The sequence below is a fragment of the Hemiscyllium ocellatum genome, chromosome 4, assembly GCF_020745735.1.
Source record: "Hemiscyllium ocellatum isolate sHemOce1 chromosome 4, sHemOce1.pat.X.cur, whole genome shotgun sequence".
In the NCBI taxonomy this organism is placed as follows: domain Eukaryota; kingdom Metazoa; phylum Chordata; class Chondrichthyes; order Orectolobiformes; family Hemiscylliidae; genus Hemiscyllium; species Hemiscyllium ocellatum.
In genome coordinates, this window is record NC_083404.1 from 126,181,717 (window position 1) to 126,193,896 (window position 12,180).

The 12,180-nt window shown below is 41.3% G+C and overlaps 1 protein-coding gene across 3 annotated transcripts in view; it reads right to left on the reverse strand.

The window, feature by feature from the left end:
• The window catches only part of acss2l (acyl-CoA synthetase short chain family member 2 like), a 75,086-nt gene that overhangs the window by 23,603 nt on the left and 39,303 nt on the right, over positions 1-12,180 (reverse strand). For all 3 annotated transcript variants that reach the window (XM_060823844.1, XM_060823843.1, XM_060823842.1), the window contains 5 exons: positions 9,523-9,616; positions 8,306-8,443; positions 7,441-7,611; positions 4,596-4,729; positions 3,081-3,213 (listed from right to left, as the gene is read on the reverse strand). In XM_060823844.1, coding sequence (XP_060679827.1) covers positions 3,081-3,213; positions 4,596-4,729; positions 7,441-7,611; positions 8,306-8,443; positions 9,523-9,616 — 670 coding nt within the window. The remainder of the gene's footprint in view (positions 1-3,080; positions 3,214-4,595; positions 4,730-7,440; positions 7,612-8,305; positions 8,444-9,522; positions 9,617-12,180) is intronic.

A 12,180-nucleotide genomic window follows, 5' to 3' on the forward strand; every position in this document is an offset into this window, starting at 1 on the left:
TACTCCACAGAATGAAATGTGGAGGCTGCAGTCATGTTATAAAGAAATATTTTTGCCTTCTTAAGGAACATGGAAGCTTAGGAGCAGGAGTAGGTCATTTGTGCTCTTAATTAAGGATGAGATTAGGGCAATAGGGAGACACAATATAGAATCTAAGCAACAGAATGTTGAATCCATTTGGATGGAGATCAGGAATAGCATAGGGAAGAAGTCATTGGTGGGAGTAGTCTATAGGCCACCCAATAATAATGCTATAGTGGTATAGGCGATCAATAAAGAAATATCTGACACATTTAAGAATGGAACAGTAGTAGTCATGGGGACTTTAATCTGCATATTGATTGGTCAAATCAGGTCAGTAGAGGCAGTCTTGAAGAGGAGTCCTTAGAACTCATCTGTGATAACTTTCTTGAATAGGATATCACATGGGAGTGTGCAATCTTAGATCTTGTCCTGTGTAATGAGACAGGTACAATTCGTGATCGCGTTGTTAAGGAACCTCTCGAAAAGAGTGATCACAGGATGATCGAATTTTAGATGGAAATGGAGGATGAAATAGTATCATCTAAAACCAGAGTGTTTTGCTTAAACTAGGGAGACTATAATGGGATGAGGAAGAAGCTGGCTCAATTAGACTGGGAACACAAGTTATATGGTGGAACAGTGGAGGACTTTCGAAGAGATGTTTCACAGTGTTCAAGGAAAGTATATTCCAGTCAAAAACAAGGATAGCAACGGTTGGAAGAACTAGCCTTGGATAACTAAGGAAATAAAGGAAGGCATCCAATTAAAAGCTCAGGCTTACAAAGTAGCAGAGAGTAGTGGGAAACAGGAAGATTGGGAAAACTTTAGAAAGCAACAGAAAACCACAAAGCAAGCAACAAAGAAAGGAAAGATAGATTATGAAGGCAAATTAGCATAGAATATAAAAACAGGTATGAAAAATTTTTATAAATATATAAAATGGAAAAGGATGGCTAAAGTGGACATAGGTCCCTTGCAGGATGAGAAAGGGGAATTAATATTGGGTAATGCTGAAACAACTGAGGCATTGACTAAATATTTTGTGACAGTTTTCACAGTGGAAGATGTATTTAACATGCCGAAGACTGAGATTAAGAATACGATAGGAGGTGAGGACCTCAATTCAATTGTTATCACTAAAGGGGTTGCGTTGGGCAAACTTGATGGTTTAAAGGTACATAAGTCCCTTGGTCCAGCTGAAATGCATCCTAGGGTGCTGAAAGAAATGGCAGGAGTTATAGTAGATGCATTAGTGGTAAGTTACCAACATTCACTGGACTCTGGGCACATCCCGGTGGACTGGAAGACAGTGAATGGTTTAAAATGGGTGTAGGCAAAAGACATGTAACCATAGTCGGGAAAATGCTGGAGGCTATCATTAAAGAAGAAATTGTGAGACATCTGGAAGGAAAGGGCACCATCAGGCAGACACAGCATGGATTCAGGAAGGGAAGGCCATGTTTGAGGATGTGACAAATGCAGTAGATGGAGGGGAACAGGTGGATGTTGTATACTTGGATATCCAGAAGGATAAGGTGCCACATAAAAGACTCATCCATAAAATAAGAATGCATGGAGTTGCGGGCAATGTACTAGCATGGATAGAGGATTGGTTAACCAATAGAAAGCAGAGAGTTGGTCTAAATGGGTGTTTGTCTGGTTGGAGATCAGTGGTGAGTGGGGTGCCCCAGGAGTTGGTGTTGGGCCTGCAACTGTACATTATCTATATAAATGATTTGGAAGAGGAGTCTGAATGTAACATAGCCAATTTTGCTGACGACACTAAATTGAGCGGAAAGGCAAACTGCAGAGGGTGTGGAGGGTTTGCAGAGAGATTTAGATAGGTTAAGTGAGTGGGCAAGGGTCTGGCAGCTGGAGTACAATGTTGGTAAATGTGAGGTTATCCATTTTAGAAGTAAAAAAAAAGTAGGTCAGAGTATTATTTAAATGGTGAAAGATTGCAGCATGCTGTTGTGCAGAGGGACACAGGAGTACTCGTACATGAATCACTAAAAGTTGATTTGCAGGTGCAACAGGTAATCAGGAAGGTAAATGGAATATTGACTGTCATTGCTACAGGATTTGAACTTAAGAGCAGGGAGGTTCTTCTGCGATTGTAGAATGTATTGGTGAGGCCGCACCTGGAGTATTGTGCACAGCTCTCCTTACTTGAAGAAGGGTATACTGGCTTTGGAGGCAGTGCAGAGAGGGTCACCAGGTTGATTCCAGAGATGAGGGGATTATGCTATGAGGAGAGATTGAGCCGCATAGGACTGTACTCGCTAAAATTTAGAACAGTGAGAGGGAATCATATAGATAAGATAGAGGCAGGCAAGTTGTTTCACTGGCGGGTAAGACCAGGACAAAGGGACATGGCCTCAAGATTAGCGGGGAGTAGATTTAGGACAGAGATGAGGAGGAACTGCTTTTCCTAGAGAGCAGTGAATCTATGGAATTAAATATATTCAAAACTCAGTTGGATGAATTTTGCATAATAGGGGAACTAAGGGTAATGGGGATAATGCAAGTAGGAGGAGCTGAGATGATGGATAGATCAGCCATGATCTTCATGAATGGCAGAGCAGGCTCGATGGGCCAAATGGCCTACTCCTGCTTCTATTACTATGAAACTATGAAACCGCCCTTGAACTTGTGGCTGATCTGTGGTCTAACTCCCTACACCTGCCTTTGGCTCATATCCCTTAATAATTTTGTTTAACAAAAGATTATCCATCTCAGATTTAAAATTAACAACTGATGCAGAGTCAATTGCCATTTGTGAAAGAGAGTTCCAAACATCTGTCGAAGTGCTCCCTAATATCTTTATAAACCTTTCCTGTTAATATCTTGAAGACTTGGATGAGATCATCCCTTAGTCTTCTAAAGTCTGGAGAAAACAGGCCTAATTTATATAATCTCTCCTCATAATTTAACCCCTAACATCCAGATAGCTTTCTTTGCATCTCACAATACTGGGCCAAAATAGCATGCCTCTCTCCTAAGTCTCTTCCCTTTGAAACAAAATGTGAGGATGTCTCTTTCACAGGAATGTTTACCGTTTCAGTCTGCCAGAAGGTATCCACGATTGGACACTTGCCATTACCAATGACACGATGATACCATGTCCAAGCCTCGGGGTTAATGGGCTCTCCAGCACAGCCTAGGATCCTCAAAGACTTGAGATCAAACCTGAAGCAGTCAAGTGAAAAGAACGTCTCATGGAGGAAGAAAGAAGATTTTTAAATTACACGCAACACTTAAAGAATGATGTTACAATCTAGCAGAAATTGGACATTCAGAAGGAGGAAGTAAAGACTTAAATTGGAAACTAAATTAAAGCTTGAAGTATCATTATGGACAGAGGTCCTTTGAAATCTGTAAAGGAAAGGACAATTTGTTTGCAATAGAGAATGGAGAAAGTAAATATAAAGATTATAGCAAGGCTATCAGTGTTGACAAGGGAAGTCATGATTCAATCTTGTGGCACAATTTTATGATTATTTCAGTTGGACAGAATGGTTTGTTTTAAATGTGCTCTTCACAAATAATAAATACCAGACCCATAACTTTAATTCTACAATGGTCACCTTGCAAAGCTACACTAAGTAGAATCAAACAAGTTTCTGTTAGATGTCAGAGTTTGTTAACAAATGGTATGTAAGATAATCAGAATTACCATGTAAAGTATCATTCTCCTTACTGAAATGTCTTTTCTTCTAATGTGCAAAACTGAACACGTTCTGAAACGGTTGTGATATCTTGACAAAAGCAGAATTTCTCATTGGTTGAAGTAAGTTTTCTCACAGTTGGTTATCATCCAGTGATCTCCACCGGAAGAGTGTCCGGATGGACATTTCTAAGAGCTCACTGGGTTGTCCTGTTAGTTGATAGTTAGTGTTTCAGCTCATGGGGGTGAGTTCCTGGTGAGATACTGACAACCATTGTAACTCTACAGAGAGAAAAGGTGGGGAATAGACAAGGGAGGAGGACAGGCAAAAAGATGAAAAGAAGACAGAAAGATTGAAAAAAAGGAGCACCTGTTCTTAGGTGCAGACAGATAATTGAGAAAGAAAGCGAAGCCATCACTATATTTAGTAAATGGGGACCAAAGCTGTAGGCCATACTATGCTCTGGTATGGCTCTAGTTAGTTCTCAAAAAGCATCATCATTTCAACAGATTTGATGAATCCCTCCATACTGAAATCAAAATCCAAGAAACATCATCATCTATAACTTCAAACACTTCGGAAAACTCCTATAGATATTTAAATGCTACTTAATTTCAAGTATTTAGATTATGCTAGACTGTTCCAGGGATCCAACACAAATATATAGCTTTGAATTACATAGAAACAAGTTTTCTGGCTCAGCCAGCCTGTCTTAGTTTTTATCCCCCACACATGCAATAAAGGCAGAATACAGGAGCTCCTCATTTGACCAATCCTCAGAACGCTCTAGAAGATTCAAATTGCAATAAGCTCACTGCATGTAACTAGCACAGCTTTACTTAGCGGCACTTCATGCTTCACGCATTCAGTGAATACTTCAAAGCAGTTTCCTAACTTTCTTACTTTCTCACTGGTTCCTCTCCAAACTTCATCAGCATCCTAATCACTGTGGGCGCTGTGTAAAGCTTTGTCACTTTATACTTTTCAATCATTTCATACAGCCTCCCGACATGTGGATAGAGTAAGAGACCTTCAAACTAAAACAGAGAAAGAAATTTAATCAAAATACGACCGTTGGAAAATCATCCAATTCATGTGCATAATATTAAAAAATCTTTCTCAAATCTAGTAGTAGTGTCCTCTGGTTTTATAGTGAAACTTCTCATGGAACCCAGCCTCTAGGCAGTCACCCTACCATTTTGTGAGCTAAGAATTTAGAATTGAGAATTCATAAGGTGCAAACAGTAACCTTTGATCCTATTTCAGATCTGGCAGGATCAGTAGGTCACCTCATCCACTCTCCAGGTCACCTTCTTGTACAGCTCTGTAAAGGGCTACAGAAGGCACTTTGAAGAACATGAGGATCAGGCTGAATTCCTGCTCCCTCCCTCTCTCAAGCAATCAAGCTTCAAATAGGGAGATCCAAGGAGAAGAAAGAATAAATACTACTGACTCTTTTATTTAGCTAAATTTCCTATGTGTTCCCTTGTTCCTATTTACATGACTTTATTGAAGCAGGAGAAAGTGAAGATTGCAGATAGAGTCATAGAGTCACAGAGATGTACAGCATGGAAACAGACCCTTCAGTCCAACTCATCCATGCTGACCAGATATCCCAACCCAGTCTAGTCCCACCTGCCAGCACCCGGCCCATATCCCTCCAAACCCTTCTTATTCATATACCCATCCAAATGCCTCTTAAATGTTGCAATTGTACCAGCCTCCGCCACTTCCTCTAGCAGTTCATTCCATACACGTACCACCCTCTGTGCAAAAACGTTGCCCCTTAGGTCTCTTCTTTATCTTTCCCCTCTCACCCTAAACCTATGCCCTCTAGTTCTAGACTCCCCAACCCCAGGGAAAAAACTTTGTCTATTTACCCGATCCATGTCCTTCATGATTTTATAAATCTCTATAAAGTCACCCCTCAGCCTCGGCGCTCCAGGGAAAACAGCCCCAGCCTGTTCAGCTTCTCCCTGTCGCTCAGATCCTCCAACCCTGGCAACATGCTTGTAAGTCTTTTCTGAACTTTTTCAAGTTTCAAAACATCCTTCTGATAGGAAGGAGACCAGAAGTACACACAATATTCCAACTGAAGTCTAACCAATGTCGTGTCCAGCTGCAACATGACCTCCCAACTCCTGTACTCAATACTCTGACCAATAAAGGAAAGCATACCAAAGGCCTTCTTCACTATCCTATCTACCTGTGACTCCACTTTCAAGGAGCTATGAACCTGCACTCCAAGGTCTCTTTGTTCAACAACTCTCCCTAGGACCTTACCATTAAATGTATAAGTCCTGCTAAGATTTGCTTTCCCAAAATGCAGCACCTCATATTTATCCAAATTAAACTCCATCTGCCACTCCTCAGCCCACTGGCACATCTGATCAAGATCCTGTTGTAATCTGAGGTAACCTTCTTCACTGTCCACTACACCTCCAATTTTGGTGTCATCATGCTGGAGATCAGAGTCGGAAAGTGTGGCACTGGAAAAGCACAGCAGGTCAAGCAGCATCTGAAGAGCAGCAGAGTCAACTTTTTGGGCATAAGCCCTTTATCAGGAATGTCATGTAATTAATGAACCTGTTTCTAAATAAGCCAAGCATTTTGATTGAGAAAATGTTAAAATAACTTGAGTGGTACAACACATGTTCGGCATGTGCTTCAGGCCTTGCTTCTGAATGATGACAGCCATCTGCAACTAGTGTTCCTCACCCAAAATACAGGTGGACAGTTATTGGACATTAGGGGGTGGGGAAGGGTACCTCACTACCCACTGAATTGCCAAAGGCTGCACTTCTCAAGTTACCCCATGTTCTGTACCAGACATTCATGTCTTCCTCCACAGAGTGTTCAGAAAGCAGCCGGAAAGTTTTTTTTTGTTCACTTTCATGGGGGCCGTAAAGGCAGAATGCCTGCTTGTCCTCTGCTGCATCATTCGATATTCCCACAATTCCGCGATTTTTAAAGTATCCATTTACGGGCAGGTCTGAGGTGGTCAGGACATGCCAAGATGGGGGTACCCTCTGAAGGACGCACATCAGTAATCATTTTATGGGGTGGGCGGGGGGTGGGGGGAAGGCTGCATGAAATTGTGTGGCAAGATCTCTGAGGGGTAATAGCTGTGGTCTTTCCTTCCTCTAGTCATAGGGCATGGACTCCTTGCCTCTCCCCCTCCCCGATATCCACCAGCCAGCACAGGAAGGATTGCTCCGTTGATCTGGTGGTTACTTCACAGAGCAGAGGGTGGGCAGCTATACGGTCACTGGCAAAGTGCTAGGGAGCTCCAGATAAATCCCCTTCATCATTGGCCTTAATGGTTTAAATTGGATACCCACCTATGAAGAGAGGGTAGCTGATCTGTATCCCATGGAAAGCTTCCTCGATTGTAGGTATATAAAACCTCCCCGCTCCCCACTCCCCCCCCCAACCAATTCCGCCTTCTTTCCCCACTACCCATGGGACCAGGAAAGCTCGGATCTGTGATACTGACCAACACCGCTCCCCCTCCCCCCCTCCCCCCCACCAGATGTAACTCCTTAAACCATTTTGCACAGTTTATAACCAAACCTGAGGCCTTAGAGTGGGTTGTCTCTTTGGCTGGAATGATGCCAAACGATTCAGACCCTTCAAATAGAAAACATTACCTCAGCAAGATGGAGGCTTTTACCTGCAATATATGATCAAACCTGTCCAGAGTGAATTCTCTACTCTAACAAATACTCTGAATACTGTCTCCACTCACAAGAACACATGTCGCACCATTCGCCAGTGGACCATAGATAACATAGGAGTGTCCAGTAATCCATCCAATATCAGCTGTGCACCAGTAGACATCATCGTCATGGTAATCAAAGACATATTTAAAACTGACCGCAGTGTAAATTAAATAGCCTGCAACAGTGTGCAGTACACCCTAGAATAAAAGCAAACCAAAAGTTATTGTCAGTAATGTTCACTTCTGGTGAACTTACAGAATCAGAATTGTTCCAGTTCAGGGTGAGGCTATTCGGCCCATTTTGTTTTACTGTCTTCAAATGAGCATTTCATTTATTACCATTCTCCTGCCTTCTCCCTGTAACCCCCCACATTGTTGTATGCAAATTAACAGCCTCTTGAAATTCTAAATGGAATCTGCCTTTGCACACTGTAGACCCGAACCACTCACTGTGTGAAAACAATTTTCCTAATTTCACTTATTTTACTTTTCTATTCATTCAAAGAACGTTACTGGCTAGATCTGCATTTATTGGAGTTCAGAATCGAAGAGTGTGGTGCTGGAAAAACACAGCCGGTCAGGCAGCATTCAAGGAGAAGGATAATTGACGTTTCGGACATAAGCCCTTCATCAGAAATATCAGGTTCCCCAAGCACCCAGGCAATTTTAAAAAATGCTTGCAGAAGGCAGGTTTGTATGTATGAATATAGGTAATAGGTATGTATGAATGTGTGCTGTTTCCAGCAACTTATCAGCTAAATTGGTGACCTTAAATCTTAAACAATTAGTTGTAGCTAATTGCACACTCAGGGTTGTTCAGCAAGTGTTGTTTAGTTTTGGACTCAGACCTAACACTAGACACTTCATTTTGGGTTTTACATAGAAGGCTTGCCTTGGGTTTTCCTGTTGATCCACTTGTGTAGAGGATGAAGAGTGGATGTTCAGCATCAACCCATTCTGGTTCGCAATGCTCACTCACATCTTTCATTAGTGCATCCCAGCATATATCTGTTTCACAGTTCCAGAATAACTATGAGGAAAAAATTAGAGCATTACCATATTTCTCAAGTTAACATTTTGCTGCCACATAAAGTGCAGAATGAGAAGTGTCATTTTATCCTTCAACTTCCAGCCCTGGCATAAAGCTTTGCCTGGCCAAAGGATACACAAGAAAATCTGAAGGAGACAGTTGCACACTTTTTACAGATCCTGTAAGATTTACTTGCCATTAACGTCATTTATCAGACAGACACTGAACTGTTCTCAGTCTTCATTTATGCTATTCCAAAACTTGGAGGCTAAGGAATGTCATTCAGGACAATGCAGTATTCCCCATCTGGTGCCGTGAATTCATGACTCTTCATTGTAACGACAACAAATTGAGACTGGGAGCTTGCTATGTTGAAAGAGTTACAGGTCAAACTCTCAACTAAAACATGTTCTATTTTCAGCAAAAATGATGCAGCTATGGAAAGGAATGAGATGGAAGATCTTGGTTGTGTTGCCTGACTGGTCTGTGCAAGGTTAACTGATCACCATAAGATGACAACTGAATTCCAGAATTATAAATAGATAGATTGATCTGGATACAGTAAAGTTTGCTTTGAGCTGAATACTGTAGAGACTAGTCAAGGACAGGAGTAGCTTATAACACCCAGCAACAGATTAATAACCAAAACCTATTGGCAAAGTACAAATTTCAGTAACAACCACTAAAGTAAAGTATCAACTGCAACTGTTGTTACTACAATCACAGTCCAGTAACAGAATTAGGATCTACCAGAGACAGTAGTGAAAAGTAAATAGAAAAATAATAATTCCAAATCAAAGAGTGGTAAAGAAATAAAATTGTTTACTCGTTGATCTGGCATCATATGGACTGGAAAAATACTCACTGTTCAGCAGAAAGCCAGAACAGAGTATTGAGATCTTTGATTAGGGAGGGAGGATAAATGGTGTGCGGCCTATAAACTGAGACCATCATGTATGAATGTGTGGAAGGGGCATACCTGAAGGACCAAATAGTTTCACTATCGAAAATTTCATATATTTTTGTTTCACGCCATCATCACTTAATCACCATTTTTCTTTTACTGAATCGGTATTTACCTGCAGGATGTTACAACTCTCCTGTTCATGGTTGTTTCCCACTTGATCACCAAGGTGTTGTACCACAATGCACTTTTTCAGAATAAAGTTTTCTCTGAAATAAATTATAAATACATTTGTAAAGAGTGATTCATATTTAAATGAAATGATAAATGTAATATATTCTTGTTGTAGCAGGACTTCCTTTTTTTAAATTTGTTAATGGGATATGGACCTCACTTTCAGCATTTATTGCCCATCCCTAATTGCTCTGGAGAAACTGGTGGTGAGCTGCCTTCTTTGAACTGCTGCAGTTCCTAGGGTGTAGGTACACACATAGTACCATTTTGATGGGAGTTCCGCAACATTGACAGAATGACCCTGACGGAAATGCAATCTAGTTCCAAATCAGGATGGTGAGGGGTTCAGAGGGGGACTTGCAGATGGCGCTGTTCCAATCTATCTGCTGCCTCTCGATGGTAGAGTTTGTGGACTTGGGAGATGCTGTTAAAGGAAACTCGGCAAATTACTTTAGTGTACCTTGTGGATAACACACATTACCGCTATTGTCTGTTAGTAGTGGAAAGAGTGGATGTTGAAGGTATGGATGGGCTGTCACTCAATGGGCTGCTTTGTCTTGGATGGCATTGAGCTTATTGAATATTGTTTGACTTGTGTTCATCCAGACAAGTGGAATTCTGGTCTTGCTGTATTTGGACATCAACTACTTCAGTATCTGAGGAATCGCGAACACTGCTGAACATTGTGCAGTCATTAGCAAACATCCCCACTTCTGACCCTATGATGGAGAAGAGGTTATTGATGAAGCAGCTGAAGGTGGTTAAAAATGTGTTGCTGGAAAAGCGCAGCAGGCCAGGCAGCATCAAAGGAGAAGGAGAATCGACATTTCAGGCATAAGCCCTTGAAGAAGGGCTTATGCCTGAAACGTCGATTCTCCTTCTCCTTTGATGCTGCCTGACCTGCTGCGCTTTTCCAGCAGCACATTTTTAAGCTCTGATCCCCGGCATCTGTAGTCCTCACTTTCTTGCAGCTGAAGGTGGGCCTAAGACACTACCCTGAGGAACTCTTGCAGTGATGTCCTGAACTGAGATGACCATAATCATCTTCCTGTGTACCAGGTATGACTCCAATCAATGGTGAGTTTTCCCCTGACCCCCATTGACTCCAGTTTTGTTAGGGCTTCTTGATGACTCAGTCAAATGTGGTCTTGATGTCAAGGCAATTGTTTTTGTGGCTCTTTTAGTTTATTCACAGGATATTGGTGTCGCTGGATGGAACAGCATTCATTACCCATCCCTAATTGCCCAGAGGACAGTTAAGAGTCAACCACATTGCTGTGGGGTCTGGAATCATGTAGTATGATAGATTTTCTTCCATAAATTTCATTAGTGAAACAGATAGATTTTTACAATTGTCAGTGATTATATGATTGTTGTTAGAATAGCACTTATTTAAAGTTCCAGATTATTATTGACTTCAAATCTCATCACCTGCCATGGTCATATTTGAACCCATGTCCCTAGAACCTTAACCTTGTGATATGATCATGTCAGTGCTTCCCAGTTACTTGCACTACACCAAACAATCAAATAATGGCCAATACATCAAATACCACTAATGCAAGCGGTAGGAATGGGTGGGAGTGTTTACATTTTTTATTTAATATTTTTGAGGATCACCCACCTTCAGAGACCAAACCCTATGAATAGAGAGGTGGGACATCACCAGAGACTCTCACTGATGATGTTACCTATTATGGTGACGAAATGTCTGAAAACAAGCCTTCAGGTTCAACAAGCTAACTTACATACTTATTTTAGCAAGCATTTAAAATGGAAACTATGCTACATAGATATGCTCTCCCAACACCTGATCAAAATAAGGAAGTCAGAGCAACTCAAACGTAATGTGCAGAAATGACTGAGTCAGGATAAATGGGCAGGAGAAGACAAAAGATCATGAAAAACAGAAGACCATTGAGCCTGCTCTGCCATTCAATAATATCATGGCTGATCTAATCCAAGTCTTAACTCCATTTTCCTGGCTACATAATCCATAACTTTAGCCTTTCTTAGAGACCAAAAATCCACTCAACAAAATTAAACATGATAACAGGATTGTGATGTGCAGGAGCCAATGTGACTCACCGATGAAGCAAAGAAGTACATATGAATAGGCATGATTCAAATTTCATCAATATCCTTAAACAGCACCTTCCAAACTCACTGTCATCTGGAAGGACAAGGACATGGGAACATCACCAGGTACAAGATCATCTCCAAGCCACTCACAAACCTGACTTGGAAATATATCAGTGTTCCTTCAGTATTGCGAGGTCAAAATCTTGGAACTTGCTCACCAGCAGCATTATGAGTGTACCGACAGCACATGGAATGCAGTGGGACCAACAAGCAGTTCGCCAATAACTAGGACTGGACAATAAATGCTGGCCCAGCCAGTAATGAACACATCCCATGAGTGAATAAAATAAATCAATAAAGGGCAATCTACGTATCACATCTGCATAATCAAATCCACTCTTACCAGTTCTTATGCCGTTTTGTCATCTATTACAGTGCTCTTCTGGGTAACAGTAGCCACACGACCAACATTACTTCGCCTTTTGTTTTAATTAATTATAAACAAAGGGGAAAGAAG